General features: G+C 39.9%; 2 protein-coding genes across 2 annotated transcripts; both read right to left on the bottom strand.

Annotated features, from left to right (window-relative positions):
* Positions 1 to 5,205: 5,205 nt before the first annotated feature.
* LOC110763654 (receptor-like protein EIX1) lies at positions 5,206 to 14,510 on the bottom strand. The gene is made up of 2 exons (XM_088251929.1): positions 13,243 to 14,510; positions 5,206 to 6,896 (listed from the first exon to the last, which is right to left on the bottom strand). The coding sequence occupies exons 1-2, from the start codon at positions 14,489 to 14,491 to the stop codon at positions 5,215 to 5,217; spliced, it is 2,931 nt and encodes a 976-aa protein (XP_088108055.1). The 5' UTR covers positions 14,492 to 14,510; the 3' UTR covers positions 5,206 to 5,214.
* A 523-nt stretch (positions 14,511 to 15,033) lies between these two features.
* LOC110763650 (receptor-like protein EIX2) lies at positions 15,034 to 16,803 on the bottom strand. Its single transcript, XM_021966482.2, has one exon. It carries the CDS (start codon positions 16,801 to 16,803, stop codon positions 15,172 to 15,174), a length of 1,632 nt encoding a protein of 543 aa, XP_021822174.2. The 3' UTR covers positions 15,034 to 15,171.

Consider the following 16,803-nt stretch of genomic DNA (forward strand, 5'->3'; position numbering starts at 1 on the left):
ATGGAATCAACTTTTTCATACATGAGACTTTTCATATTATATATATAGGGTGAGGCATAGAGGAATGCTATTCACAATCGCTCAAAAGCGATTGTCCCATTACTTGTTAGACCCATGGAGGAATGCTATTTATATTAGGGATGAGCCCTTAATTCTAATTTTTACACTTTAAAATTGATTACCTTTTAGGGTCAATAATAATTCAAAAAGTGCTAGGGTTTAGGGTTTAGGGTTTACAAGGTGGTTGGAAAAAAAATAATTTCTACAATAACTTTCTTTCCCGCTCATGCAAGGTTAAGAACGGCATTTGACCACCTACTTTTCACAACCCCCATAAAACATAATTCAAAACTCCATTTCGAACGATCAAAATATGCTCATATTTATTTTTATATGGGTGGCATGTTAACAATTACATGCAAAACTATTTTGGGGATTTATCATTTGATGACTACTCTTTACAATACACTTACTCTACACATAGAGATGATGAAGATAGTGAAAATTTTGAACCTCATAGGAACTCTATGTGGTACTAAATCACTCATGTATCTTACCATGCAATGTATAAAGTGTAAAATATTGTAGTAAATCATTATATATAAATGATTATGGTGTGTTTAATCTTTTTTGATTAATTACTACATATTTTCTACACTCACAGTGTTTGCCAGCTCGTTGTATAATCAACTTAAATCAGTTAAATCCATCATGCAATGCATTTCCTTCTAATTTTTTGTGATAAACTAACGGATAATTGACTAAATAAACATCCTCCAAAGTTTCAATAAAAATTTCAAAGTTTTTCTTACAATTTCCGTGGTTTTTATTCAATTTTTATCGATATCGATAATATCCCGATATTTCCATCGAAATTTCCGTGTTTTTGGATTACCGATATTTCCGATATCATTGATATTTTAGACCTTGCTCATGATTGCCTTGGAACTAGTTACATGTGTATATTATTTCCCAATTTTATTATGCCTTTTGCCTTTTATGGATAAATAAGTTCAGGGATGTTTGAGTATAGTATTGCCCAGTATATTGTCATGTTTCCAGAAACCCAAAAAAGTGGAAATGATATTCATATTTCCAGAAACCCAAAAAAACTCCTTACATTTTCATGGAATTCACTGCTACCTTCAGTAATGACAGATTGACATTGTGGACAACATTTTTGTTGAGGCCCAAAAAATCAAGGGTTGGGCCCAAATAAATTCCCGGCCCAATGCGACACCTTATTAAGAAGAAACCCGATTCAGAGTATGCGGAATTCGTCATGCACGCTTTCACGAGCCACGATCACGTGCCATGCCAAATAAATATGCAATTTATCATGCTAGGAATTAAAATGAGCCTATAAAAGGCATTGGCTCTACAAGCTCATGCTAATTATTTTGTCAAGCATTATGTCTCTTTTCAAAGACGACAAAATTCAAGCACGCCAAGCGACATGCCATGCCAAGCGGAAGATCATTATTTTATACCTAGCCATGCTACAAGCTTAAGTGGGCCCAAGCCACGCAAATGCTCAGGGCTTGCTGAGTGGGTTGTGGTATGGATGGTAACAAGCTTTCATAAGGCCCATTGATGAGCCGAGAAATGGAAGCTTTGGGTTTCTTGGGAGCCCAAAACTCAAGCCCATTTCTTGAGCCCATATATGTGGGTAAGCATAAAAGAGAGAGAAAAGGAAGCCCAATACCCTAGAAAAACTAACACATCACCTTAGAGAGGCCCAAGTAACCAAGGTAAATATCTGCCATCTCTCCAGCACTTAGCTAGAAACAAAAACAATGACAAAACCAAAGCTACCCATGTGAGTGGACTGCTGGGAGCCTCCAGCACATGGCCAAAGACAAATCCCAACACAAGCCATCCAAAAAACCAAAGGATACTTGAGCAAAACACCATTCAGACCAGCGCCCTTACCAATTTCTTTCTCCTACCAGGTCTGGCCATAGAAGAGGGAAGGAAAGAAGGTGAGATGATAACCAAAAATAGGAGTTCAACGCTGGAGCAGCTGCGGGAAGGCTTTAGAGCTCCCAAAAACCTTGTCTTGGTGTGTTTGGACTGAGGAAAATTGCATAAAAGAGGATGAATCGAAAGGAGAGAAGAAAAAGGGAAGGGGAGACTTGGGAAAATTGGAGAAAAGCTTTTAGGGTTTCTTGGGAAGGAGGAGCTTCCATCGGCTATAAAAGGGAGTGTCTTCTACCCATTGAAAACAACTCAATCGAAGGCAAGCAAACCAGACCCAGAGAGCAAGCATCATCTCTCACCTCTGGAACCCTTCAATTTCGAGCCACACCTCTCCATCTCCTCCAATTTCCTCTTCTGGCAAGCTATTCCAGATCTTGACAGACTCTTCGTCAAGCTGCTGGAAATTACTTAAACCACCCATCGTTCCTTCCCATCTTTCTCCCCCCTTAGCCAACCTTCTTAGAATCACTTAGGAATTCACAGCCTTCTCTCTGTTTATGCTAAACTCATGCTTTTCTCTCTCTCAAATTGCTAAACTTGTGAAAGCTTAGCTCTCATGCCACAAGCTCCTCATGCCAAGCCATTCCATTGCTAATTTGTCACGTTTATTTGGTTGATTGGTGAAAGAATCCAAGGTGTTTTCTAAGGTTGTCACTACTCCTTTCAAAACTCTCTTGGAGTCTGGTCTTTGAACTCAGAAACAGGGGCAACCTCCTCCGCTCATCCTTTAAGCAGCCCAAGCCCATTCGTCTGGCTGCTGGAAGAAAAAGACCTCAACAATTTTATAAATAAAACACTTACCTTGATTCCATGACAATATACTAGGCAATACTATACTCAAACATCCCTGAACTTATTTATCCATAAAAGGCAAAAGGCATAATAAAATTGGGAAATAATATACACATGTAACCAATTCCAAGGCAATCATGAGCAAGGTCTAAAATATCGATGATATCGGAAATATCGGTAATCCAAAAACACGGAAATTTGATGGAAATATCGGGATATTATCGATATCAATAAAAATTGAATAAAAACCACGGAAATTGTAAAAAAACTTGAAAATTTTTTATTAAAACTTTGGAGAATGTTTATTTAGTCAAATATCTATTAGTTTATCACAAAAAATTAGAAGGAAATGCATTGCATGATGAATTTAACTGATTTAAGTTGATTATACAGCGAGCTGGCAAACACTGTGAGTGTAGAAAATATGTAGTAATTAATCAAAAAAGATTAAACACACCATAATCATTTATATATAATGATTTACTACAATATTTTACACTTTATACATTGCATGGTAAGATACACGAGTGATTTAGTACCACATAGAGTTCTTATGAGGTTCAAATTTTTCACTATCTTCATCATCTCTATGTGTAGAGTAAGTGTATTGTGAAGAGTAGTTATCAAATGATAAATCCCCAAAATAGTTTTGCATGTAATTGTTAACATGCCACCCATATAAATATAAATATGTTAGCATATTATCACAAAAACATAAGTGATATGATGGTTAAGGTGTTGGAGGAGTAAAATGAGAAGGGTTCAAATCACCATTGTGCTTTTTTTTTCTCCCTTTTTTTTTTCTTTTTTTTTTTTCCTTTACATCGATATTTTCAATATTTTAGCGATATTACACCGATATTTTAACAAAATTTTGCTGAAGTGTGAGCGAAATTATCGATATCGATATTTTAGCAACCAATAAGTTAGCAACCTAATTTAGCTAGTTATTTTGGATGTCATGTGTAAGATTTTCCAGCTCGAGGTTGTGGGTATGTCTGAATGCAACTCTCAAGTAAGGGAGGCAAGAGCTACCCAAATTAAACTATGTTGTGGAGCCAATAAGCTCACCAAGGGCCAAATAGTCCAAACTAATCTAAATCAAGTGTGGTTGCCAATTTGGGGGGTAAAAAAAAGGTGTGGTTGCCAATAAGCCAATAAGTTAGAAAGAATGGCAATAAGCCTACACAAGCTATGTACTATTTTCTTCTAGTGTAATTAAAGCAGAAAATAAAAATGTTTACAGAACATGCAAGCAGAGTCTTTTAGCAGAAGAGTTATTACATATTACAAGATATATATATAGAAGAAAGCAGCATTAAGCATACAACTAGAAGAAGGAATTCTGCCCCCAAGATTGTTATCGTTCAGCTTTGATACAAGAAGTGAGCTTGGGACTCTGATTGTGTCCAACATCTACAATTAGTATTAAGGGCCACAAACTCCATGTTTGTGGGAATTCTCCATATAACTGATTGTTTCTCAGTGAAAAGATGGACAAACTTTGTATATATGTTACAAATGATGGGGGGAAATTGTACCTTTCAACTGATTATCAGAAAGATACAATCCTTGCAATGTGGGCATCAAGGATGGAGGCATTAGCTGACAAGAGTGGAAGTGGAACTTCAAATTGATTATGACTCAAATTAATGTGATATAAATTTGGACATTTTAACCGGAGTGGAAGCCTCCCGCTAATTTGATTGAAAGACAAATGAGTTGCAAAGATATCTTCAAGAACCACTCTTCTGGAATTGCCTAGGAGAAACCAGGCCGATCGTGAAACAAAGCAAAGAGACAGGGTCTCTTAGGTGCCAGAACCAAACAACAAAAGCAAGCAGAAGCCCAAATGCAGAGCTTCAAACACCTCAAAACTAGCCTTTTCTTTTCCAATCAAAACATCCTTTACAAATGAGCCAATTTCAATGCAATTGTTACTGACTTCTTATCTTTGATGTCATCGAAAAATTGAAAATAGGCACACCTCCATGATTTCTTTAGGATTTATGTTGGCAGGATTCGTGGATTATTTTACTACCTATAGTGTATTACTATGTATTTGTATTCTACAGGTACGTTTGCATGTTTAGGCTTCGTATGAAATTTGTATTTTACATTCTAACGAATTTTTGAAAGGCTTAGAGCTTCATTCTCATATTCCCAAACGGTTTCTTCATCATCATCTCTTCGTATTCCATGCATTGTCATTATTGTATTAATATATAAAATTAAGGGTTTGCTGATTTTGTTTATTAACTTATTATATTATTTATAATTTTACCATGATCAGTAGCTAAAATCAAAAGCACACCAACAGCTTACAACAAACACTAGTTCGATACAACAAAATCAAATGAGGAACAAACTGTCCAACAAGCCCCAAATGCAGAGCCTGCAACACCTCCAAAATAAACAAACCTATCTTTTCTTCTCCAATTATCAAGATTTCCTTTGCAAACGAGCCACTTTCAATGCAATTGCTAATGCCACTTTATCTTTTATACCGTCAAAGAATCGAAAATAGGCATACCTCCATGATTTCTTTAGGACTAATGTTCCACAAACACCCCAGAAGCCAACAATGAAGCCAAGTCCCAAGCTCACGTAGAACCAAACCACTCCTTTATCATCCTCATCATCTTCATTCTTGTCTTCTGGATCCTTATTAGGAGTAATATTGTCATCTCCCGGGCACTTAGTTGAAAGAGGAACCCCACACAATGATGGATTGCCTTTGTAAATGGACGAATTATTCTCGAGCACTTGGAGTTGGCTGCCCGAAGGAATTCTTCCACTCAAATTGTTATAAGATAAATTTAAATGGGACAAGAAGGTTAGAGATGAAATGCTTTGGGGAATTTTTCCTGAAAGGTGGTTGTATGAGAGATCAAGAGTTTCCAGCAAATGTAAGTTCCCAATCTTGGAGGGAATGCTTCCACTTAATTGATTCATCGAAAAGTTTAAAGTACCCAATCCAATGAGGCTGATTATTCCTTCAGGTATTTCACCTTCTAAATTATTTGATGAGAGATCAATGCTATATACCAAATCCAAAGTCTTGTAGTAGTCAAGATCTTGGCCTTTCGACGTCACGGTCGTATGAGCATCATAAATTGCTGACATATTTTTATTATTGGTGAGATCATCATAGAGGAGACATGTCATATTGTTCAAACAGTCTGGAATTGTCCCTGAAAAGTTGTTGCGGCCAAGGTCTAGGATATGAAGGGAGGGAAGATAGCACAACTGACGGGGGATATGTCCACTTAAAGAGTTGGATCGCAATCGTAGCATTGACAACTGAGGCATGTTTGAATCTATCCATGAAGGTACATTTCCAGTGAGTTGGTTGCCTCCAAGATCAATGCCCATCACAAAAGAAGAATTTTTCAAGGAAGAAGGAATTTCGCCCCGAAAATTGTTGTCGTTCATCTTTAATATAAGAAGAGAACTTGGGACACCCATTGAACTGGGGATATTACCAGAAAGACTGTTGTTGGCAACATCCACAACATACATTCTGCTCCACAAACTCCATGCTTGAGGGAATTCTCCATGCAACTGATTGCTCCTCAGGGAAAGGATTGAAAGACCTTCTATGTTGCAAATAGAAAGTGGAATAGTACCATTCAAATGATTCTCTGAAAGATACAATTCTTGCAAGTTGGGAAAAAGCTGGTTAACATTGGAGGGAATTGGCCCAAAAAACAAATTGCTTTCAAGACTAAGCACAGTGGCATTGGTGTACCAAATTGGGAGTGGTCCCTCAAATTGATTATGGCTCAAATCTATGAACTTTAAATTTGGAAATTTCAATTGGGATGGAAGCTTTCCCTTGATTTGGTTGTAAGATAAATCCAAATATATGACATGGGAAGATAGCTTCAAGAACCAGTCCTCTGGAATGGAATCCGAGATTCCAATATTTCGAAGGTAGACGGAAGATACTTCAGTTTGAAATTGAAGCCACAGTGGAAAGCCAGGACCTACTTGACAGTTCTCAATGGAAATTCTATCAAGCTTGAAGGGAGGAATCCAATCATAAGCCACATTAAAACTGAGGGACAGAGGTTGGCCCATGATTACTACAAGGTATACTAATCTTGTGAGATTGATGAAATTGTTGTGAATTAATGACTAACTCACTGCCCTTTTAAGATCTTGTTGTTGATGGACTTTAGACAAAGAACTCAATGATGGATGAGTCTTACACACACACACAGAAATTAACCAAGCACAAATGACACAAGTGTTTATAGAGGTTCAGCAAATTGCCTACATCCTCTTTGGTGATCTCCTTGAGAAATTTCACTAATGAAGATAGGTTACAACTTTGGTTTACAAAGGAAACCCCCTTAGAACACTACCCTCACAATCTGTTTCTCTCTCACCCTTGCTCAACACCTTGATACACTTAGAGAACTCTCTTGCTCTCACACTTGGCTTTTCTGAAACTCTCACAGAAAAAAAACTCCAACTTCTGCTCCAGCCACTTCCTAATTATCCAACTTGTTTTATCCTCTTGTGTTATCTTACTTCACCCCATTTCCTACACAAGCCAATAGACAAGAGATAAGATATCAGCTTGTCCTCCACGTTCTTCCCTTTAGTCACCACTTAGACTAAATGTCAGATCAAGTAGGTAAATAGAATCCAACTCAGCCACCTCCCACTTACACCAGAAAATGGAGAGTGATATCTTTGAAATAAGATAACCAACTAGCCATGAGTGCTCTCCCAACTTATCCAGCATGTAGTCAACATTCAATTAACTCAGAAGTGACCCACAAAGCTTCTGAAATCATGTGGAAAGCGATAGCCATTGAAAACACAGTTGAAAACACGTAAGGAAACGTCACAGCACGACTGGAGCGACCGGTCGTCAGGAATGGGCGACCGGTCGCCAGAAGTTTTCCCTCCAGACTTTGAATCTGCTTCTAAGCGACCGGTCGCAAATGTCAAGCGACCGGTCGCTCGTGTTCCTGCGACCGGTCGCAAAGAACTAGCGACCGGTCGCTCCTTGGTTTAGCTCCAGACTTCGAATCTGCTTCAAAACGACCGGTCGCAAATGTCCAGCGACCGGTCGCTTTTAGGCAGATTCAAAATCATCCTTTGAGCGCCAAAAAGTTTGTATCCTTTTAGGTGAGCCATTTTTCCAACAATCTCCACCATGGCGAGCCTAATACTCCTTGTGGACATCATTGCCTTCCAGGACATCTGTAATGTCTTGAGAATCGCCCTGATAACTCTCAAGAACTCCACCTCAATCTTTAGCATGTAACAAGATTGAGCAAGCTCAAACAATGCTTGAACTTTGCTGTTGTGACTGGCTTTGTTAGGCAATCTGAAGCGTTCTCATTTGTATGAACCTTCATTATTGTGATGTCTCCATCATTCACCCAATCCCTTATCCGGTGGTATCTCACATCAATGTGTTTGGACCTCCCATGGAACACTTGATTCTTTACTAAGCAAATAGCACTTTGACTGTCACTTAGAATCACCACCAAGTCTTGAGCTATCCCGAATTCCTTTGCCAATCTCTTCAGCCATACCGCTTCTTTTGAAGCTTCCGTTAAAGCCATATACTCCGCTTCCGTAGTAGACAAGGCACTAACCGATTGTAACACTGCTCTCCAACTAATCGGTCCTCCACCACAAGTGAAGACATATCCTGTGGTGGATCTCCTCTTGTCTAAATCTCCTGCATAATCAGAATCTACATACCCCGACACACATGCATTTCCTTGTTGTCTTTCAAACAATATCCCAAGCCTTTTGGTGCCCTTCAAGTACCTGAGAATCCATTTTGCTGCTGTCCAATGTTGCCTTCCAGGATTCGCCATATACCTTGACACCACACTAACGGCTTGGGCTAAGTCGGGGCGTGTGCACACCATTGCATACATGAGACACCCTACCAAGCTTGCATATGGAACTTTACTCATTTCTTCCTTCTCCACATTCGTAGAAGGACATTCTTTTGCACTTAACTTAAAATGCTCCGCCAAAGGAGTAGACACCGGTTTGCAATCCATCATATTAAACCTTTCAAGTACCTTGGAAATGTACTTGCATTGTGACAGCCACAACTTGCCTTCCTTTCTGTCTCTCCTTATCTCCATTCCTAGGATCTTTTGTGCAGCACCAAGATCCTTCATGTCAAACTCCTTTCCAAGCAATGTCTTCAAATTCTGGATTTTTGACATGTCCTTACATGCAATTAGCATGTCATCAACATAAAGAAGCAAAAGGATGAAGTTACCATCCTTGAATGCATGAGAGTAAACACAACAATCAGATTCACATCTTCTATACCCAATCTTCATCATGAAAGAATCAAAGCACTTGTTCCACTGCCTTGGAGATTGCTTCAGCCCATACAAAGACTTCTTCAACCTGCAAACCAGATTTTCCTTCCCTGCTTCAATGAACCCTTGAGGTTGGCTCATGTAGATGTCTTCCTCCAATTCACCATGAAGGAAAGCAGTCTTCACATCCATTTGCTCCACCTCCATGTCCTCTTGTGCTACTATGGAGAGTAGTAGTCGTATAGAAGTATGTTTCACCACCGGAGAGAAGATTTCATCATAATCAACTCCCTCCTTTTGTAAGAATCCTTTTGCCACCAACCGAGCTTTGAATAAGGTGGCACCCTTCTCATGCATTTCTTCTTTCTTCCTAAACACCCATTTGCAGCCAATAACCTTGCGACCTTTGGGTTTAGGAACCAACTCCCAAACTGAGTTTTGGTGTAGAGATTCCATCTCTTGCATCATAGCTTCCATCCAACTTTCCCGTTCCTTGTTCTCAACAGCTTCTTGGAACGTGGTTGGTTCTTCTTCACTAGCATTTAGGGCATAGTGAACTGCATCCGTCTCCCATCCAAACCTATGAGGTGGTTTGATGGTTCTCTTGGGCCTGGATCGAGCTATAGATGAAGGCTCCACCTGTTCTTGAGCCTCTTCTTCTTCTTGAGTGTGTTGTTGATGCTGCCCAGCTTCTTCCTCTTCAATGTCAGACTCCACCTCCTCTTGAACGTCTTCAGTTGGCTGTTTCCGTGAAGTCTTTCTTGACACCTTCTTGAGTGGAACTTCAATGGTTGTTTCTTTCTCAACAACATCCTCCTTTGCCTCTGAATTCTTGACTTTGTTCATAGGTATGGTCTTCTCATCAAACACAACATTTCTGCTGAGTATCTTCTTGTGGTTCACTGGATCCCACAGCTTGTAGCCCTTCACACCACTCTCAAATCCAATGAAAATACATTCAAGAGACTTTGGCTTCAACTTGGATCTTTCATCACTAGGAATAAGTGCAAATGCACTGCACCCAAACACCTTAAGATTCGAATAATCAATTGACTTATTAGACCATACCTCCTCTGCACACTTGAACTCAAGATTTCTTGAAGGCGATCGGTTAACCAAATAGGCAGCGTGGTTAACCGTTTCTGCCCAAAAAGATTCGGGCAACCCTGCATGAATTCTCATACATCTCTCACGCTCCATGAGAGTTCGGTTCATCCTCTCCGCAGCTCCATTTTGTTGGGGTGTCTTCTTCACGGTAAAGTGCCTCTTAATGCCTTCACTTTTGCAAAACTCAAGGAACTTGCTGTCCTTATATTCACCACCATTGTCACTCTTTAGGATCTTGATCTTTCTTCCGGTTAGGTTCTCTACTTCCGCCTTCCACTCTTTGAATTTGGTGAAGACCTCAGATTTCTCCTTCATGAAGTAGACCCAAACCTTCCTGGAAAAATCATCCAAGAAAGTCACAAAATAGCGAGCTCCACCCTTCGATTTAACCGGTGATGGCCCCCATACATCCGTGTGAATATAATCAAGCACACCCGTGCTTTCTTCCTCTTTGTTTCGTTGCTTGAAAGCTATTTTGGATTGCTTTCCCATGGTACAAAATCTGCAGAACTCAAGCTTGCAACTTTGAACACCTTTCAACAATTTTCTGTTGTATAGTTCCTGCATGCCCCTCTCACTCATGTGCCCTAGCCTCAAATGCCAAAGCTGAGTTTCATCTTCCGAGTCCTTGCTTGTAGATACAGCTGCTCCACCTATGATTGTTGTACCACACAACCTATATAGACAGTTAGGTTGTATCTCTCCCTTCATAATCACAAGTGAACCTTTTGAGACTATGAGTTTCCCTCCATTTGCTTTGAATGAATAACCATTCTTATCAAGAGTTCCAAGGGAAATGAGATTCTTACGCAACTTTGGAATATGCCTTACCATTCCAAGCGTCCTAACAGCCCCATCATGCATCTTCACCTTGATTGTACCGGTTCCTTTGACTCTACACATTGAGCCATCCCCCATCATCACTTCACTGCTATCTTCTTTCTCATACGTGTCAAACCACTCCTTGTTTGAGCACATATGATATGAGCATCCGGAATCCAAAATCCAATCGGAAGAGGAACACCTTGAAGAATTAGCCAATGCATTTGTTTTAACATTGCTATTAACACACAAAAGCTCACCATCACTTTCTGTGACATCCTCCGCTGTGTTCGCTGCATTCTTCCCTTTGTTCTTCTTCTCCTTCCATATGGGGCAATTCTTTTTAAAATGCTCCTTTGACCCACACTCGAAACAACCATCTTTCGCCTTGGATTTGGACCTTCCTCTATTGACTTTCTTGCCTTCACGCCTCTTTGAACGACCTCTCTCTCCGGTCTTTGCAACTAGACCTTCGCCTTGAGAGTTTTCTCCCGAACGTTGAGTCATCCTATGGTGTGTCATGATGTCTTGCACCACAGGCTCAAAATCAAGAGTAACCTTTCCGAACATAAGAGTGGTTCGAAAGTGTTTATAGGACGAAGGTAAGGATGTCAACAACATGAGAGCCTTATCCTCCGGACTATAATTCACATCCATTCTCTGCAAGTCAGCAACACATCTATTGAAACTACTTAGATGTTCCATTAGATTTCCTCCCTCCTCCATCCGAAGATTTAGGAGTTCTTCCTTGAGGAAGAGTTTGTTGGACAACGATTTCCCTGCAAACATCTCTTCGAGCTTCTCCCATGTTTGCTTCGCTGTATCCTTTATCACGTTGATGAGCACCTCATCGGAGAGATAGTTTTCGATAGCTCCTCTGGCTAACTCGTCAAGAACTCCCCACTCATCATCCGTCATGCTTGCTGGCTTCTTCTCCTTGCCAACCAACACAACATGGAGCTGTTGTTGTGTAAGAGCTGACCTCATCCTTCGTTGCCAAAGAGTGAAGTTCTCCTTCCCTGTGAAAGGCTTTAACTCCACCTTCATGCTTGCTACTTGTGGTTGCTTCATATGCTGTGAACTGCTACCACTCTCAGCTTCCATGTCACTTGCCATCTTCAACACACTAGCACTCCAAGAGAAGAACTAGCACCAGCTGCCAAACACAGCTCTGATACCACTTGTTGTGAATTAATGACTAACTCACTGCCCTTTTAAGATCTTGTTGTTGATGGACTTTAGACAAAGAACTCAATGATGGATGAGTCTTACACACACACACAGAAATTAACCAAGCACAAATGACACAAGTGTTTATAGAGGTTCAGCAAATTGCCTACATCCTCTTTGGTGATCTCCTTGAGAAATTTCACTAATGAAGATAGGTTACAACTTTGGTTTACAAAGGAAACCCCCTTAGAACACTACCCTCACAATCTGTTTCTCTCTCACCCTTGCTCAACACCTTGATACACTTAGAGAACTCTCTTGCTCTCACACTTGGCTTTTCTGAAACTCTCACAGAAAAAAAACTCCAACTTCTGCTCCAGCCACTTCCTAATTATCCAACTTGTTTTATCCTCTTGTGTTATCTTACTTCACCCCATTTCCTACACAAGCCAATAGACAAGAGATAAGATATCAGCTTGTCCTCCACGTTCTTCCCTTTAGTCACCACTTAGACTAAATGTCAGATCAAGTAGGTAAATAGAATCCAACTCAGCCACCTCCCACTTACACCAGAAAATGGAGAGTGATATCTTTGAAATAAGATAACCAACTAGCCATGAGTGCTCTCCCAACTTATCCAGCATGTAGTCAACATTCAATTAACTCAGAAGTGACCCACAAAGCTTCTGAAATCATGTGGAAAGCGATAGCCATTGAAAACACAGTTGAAAACACGTAAGGAAACGTCACAGCACGACTGGAGCGACCGGTCGTCAGGAATGGGCGACCGGTCGCCAGAAGTTTTCCCTCCAGACTTTGAATCTGCTTCTAAGCGACCGGTCGCAAATGTCAAGCGACCGGTCGCTCGTGTTCCTGCGACCGGTCGCAAAGAACTAGCGACCGGTCGCTCCTTGGTTTAGCTCCAGACTTCGAATCTGCTTCAAAACGACCGGTCGCAAATGTCCAGCGACCGGTCGCTTTTAGGCAGATTCAAAATCATCCTTTGAGCGCCAAAAAGTTTGTATCCTTTTAGGTGAGCCATTTTTCCAACAGAAATGGGATTCTGTTAAAATGCCTTGCCATGAATTCCAAGACAGATCTAGGTGAGCTAGCTTAGAGAGTTGTCCCAAACTTTCGGGAATGGACCCATTCATGTAGTTATGATGGAGTTCAAGATACTCTAAATTGTGTAGCATCCCTAAGGTTGCAGGCAATTCTCCTTCCAATCCATTAGAAGATAAATCTAGTGACTCCAATGTGTTGTTGGTACAATTTGTGAAACCTGTCAAAAGATCTCGAATGCCCCCGTCAAATTTGTTGCCGGCAAGACTTAAGATCTTTAGGTTGCACAAATTTCCAACGAATTTAGGGATTTGATCATGGAGGATATTGTAGGATAAATCAAGGTGTTCAAGAGATTTGAGGCTTGCTAATTCATGGGGAAAGGGACCACTGAAAGAATTCACGCTTAGATCAAGATTTCTGAGGCTAGTTAGATTAGAAATCCATTCGGGAAGTGAAGAATTAATTATATTATGTGAGATATCAAGGACTAAAAGTGATGTGAGGTTAATGGTCTGAAGTGAGAATGGAAGGCTTTGAATTCCACATGAACGCAAGTGCAACTCTAATAAGGAAGGAAGCTTGTTAACAACATTCAGCCAACCTATTCCTTGGCTGCCAAGGTCATGACCTCCAAGATTAAGGTACTTTAGGAAAGAGAGATGAGGTAGCCAGCTCAAGTTTTTCAAAGATATTGGTGAAAACATGTTATTCCAACTGAGGTCAAGGTAATTCAAGTTTGACAAGTTACCAAGAAAAGGGGGAATCTCTCCCCCAAATGATGAAGCAGATAGGTTGAGATATTGCAAACTTTTAAGCTGCCCAAAAAACTTTGGAATGTGAATCTCATGAAAATTATTATTGCTTAGGTCAAGGTATTGTAAATGCTTCAAGCTAAGCAATGATGGATTTATCTTACCACCCAAGAAAGACCGTTGATAAGTCACCTCGTCCCATACTTGATCATCATAGGATGGCACATACGGATTCCGAAGGTCCACCTTTGCAACATGACCTGTGCGATTTTCGCATAAAATCCCTCTCCACCGACAGCAATTTTGACCGACCCAAGAAGAAAGCTTGCTTGAAGGATCAGTAAGATCTTGTTTAAAGGTGAGAAGAGCGCGCCTCTCTTCCTCGATGCATGATTTCACACTAGTTTGTAGGTACGAAGATGCCAAGAAGAAAAATAGCAAATAGTGGAGAGCAACATTGAGGTGATATGCAGGGTTGAAGTTACCCATTTTTATGCAAAGCTTTCCTAATTTGTTGCATATGGCTTCTGAGCATAAGTAAATTTATAGGAAGCTATCAATATTGAAAACAAGGATGTCCATATTCAAAGTCCTCAACCCATTTTACAAGTTTGCTTGCTAGATTGGCAAATTAATTATTGGCATAAATAAGACTAAACCCTGCAAAGTCTTGGCATCAAGTCTTTTGATATAGGTGGATTAACAAATCCATTAGTAGGTGACTATTGAGAAGACAAGGGGCCAAGGACTCAATATTAATAAATTTATAAGTCATGTTCAAGGTAATAAAAAATAATTAATCGTGATTGGCATGATCTTGAAAACCTACTTAAAAATGATTGATTTGTAACGGAATGCTACTCTCTGAATTTCCTTCGAATTCTTCTTTGTTTTTGTTTGACAAACCATAGTTAGGGGAGCGGAGTTCGAACCTTGGACCTAGGGTAAAGTATAAACCTAAACTTATAAAGTTTGCAAGTCTACTGATTAAGTACAAAATCCAAGCAGAAAATAAATGTTTACAGAACATGCAAGCAGAGTCTTTTTGCAGATGACTTATTTATTACATATTACAAGATATATAGAAGAAAGCAGCATCACGCATACAACTATATGAATTCACCAAATTTCTCAAGTGTTTAAGCTTCAATGAAATGTTTTTTTCCCAATCAAAATTTGTTTTGCAGACGACTAACTTTCAATGCAATTGCTAACGCTACCTTATCTTTGATGTTATCAAAGAATCGAAAATAGGCATACCTCCATGACTTCTTTATGAGTAATGTGCCACAAACACCCCAGAAGCCTACAATGAAGCCGAGCACGATGCTGACATAGAACCAAAGCATTCCTTCATCACCTTCATCTTTGTTCTCTCCTGCCCCACTAGAAGGAAAAGGTAGTCTATTAGGTGTGTCGTCTCCCGGACACTTGGTTAAAAGAGGAAGGCCACAGAGTGATGGATTGCCCCCATAAATGGATGAGTCATTGAGCGTCTGGAGTTGGTTGCCCAAAGGAATTCTTCCAGTCAAGTTGTTATAAGACAAGTTCACGTGAGACAAGAATGTCAATGAGGAGAAACTCTGAGGAATTTGTCCACAAAGGTGATTGTGTGAGAGGTCAAGAGTTTCCAACCATCGTAAATTTCCAATCTTTGGGGGAATTCTTCCCCTTAATTGATTTCTTGACAAGTTCAAGGTCCCTAATGACATGAGGCTGGTTATTTCTTCAGGGATTTCACCTTCTAAATTATTTGATGAAAGATCAATGCTATATACCCATTCCAAAGCAGTCCTGTAATAAACGAGTTCACTTCCTTTAGACACAACCGAGGTTTGAACATCATAATATGTAGGCATGGTATAATTATTGTATGGAAAAACGGTCAGAGCAGTCAAATTCTTCAAACACTTGGGAATTGTCCCTGAAAAGTTGTTATCACCAAGGTCTAGGATGTGAAGGTAGGGAAGATAGCACAACTGGTGGGGGATATGTCCACTTAACAAGTTGGATCGCAATCGTAGAGTAGACAACATGGACAAGTTTGATCCAATCCACCAAGGAACACTTCCAGTAAATTTGTTGCCTCCAAGATCAATGCTGCACAAAGATGTTGAATTTTTCAAACCGGAAGGAATTTTGCCGCCAAAATTGTTGTTGTTCATCTTCAATATGATAAGAGAACTTGGGACACCCATTGAACTTGGAATATTGCCAGAGAGATTATTGTCTGCCACATCTACTACCCTTATATTGTGCCACAGATTCCATGCTTGAGGGAAGTCTCCACTTAACTGGTTCCTCCTTAGGGAGAGCATTGACAAGTTTTGCATGTTGCAAAGAGAGGCTGGAATAGCACCATTCAAATGATTCTCAGAAAGATACAAAATTTCCAATTTGGGCATCAGTTGTCCAAAATCTAAGGGAATAGGCCCTGAAAATAAATTGCTTTGAAAATTGAGGATAGAGGCATTAGAAGATAAAAGTGGGAGTGGACCTTCAAAATGATTGTGACTCAAATCTATATGATATAAATTTGGACATTTGAATTGAAATGGAAGCCTTCCATGGATTTGGTTGTAAGATAAATCCATATGTTGGAGTTTGGAAGATAACTTCAAGAACCATTCTTCTGGTATAGAGTCTGAGACTCCAGTGTTGTGAAGGTTGACATCAGACAGTTCGGTCTGTGATTGAAGCCATACAGAAAAGGCAGGACCAACACCACAATTGGTAATGTCAATTGTGTAGAGCTTGAAAGGAGGAACCCATTCATAAGCCACCCTGAAAATTAGTGACAT

The sequence above is a fragment of the Prunus avium genome, chromosome 4 (assembly GCF_965620075.1).
Source record: "Prunus avium chromosome 4, drPruAviu1.hap1.1, whole genome shotgun sequence".
Lineage (NCBI taxonomy): Eukaryota > Viridiplantae > Streptophyta > Magnoliopsida > Rosales > Rosaceae > Prunus > Prunus avium.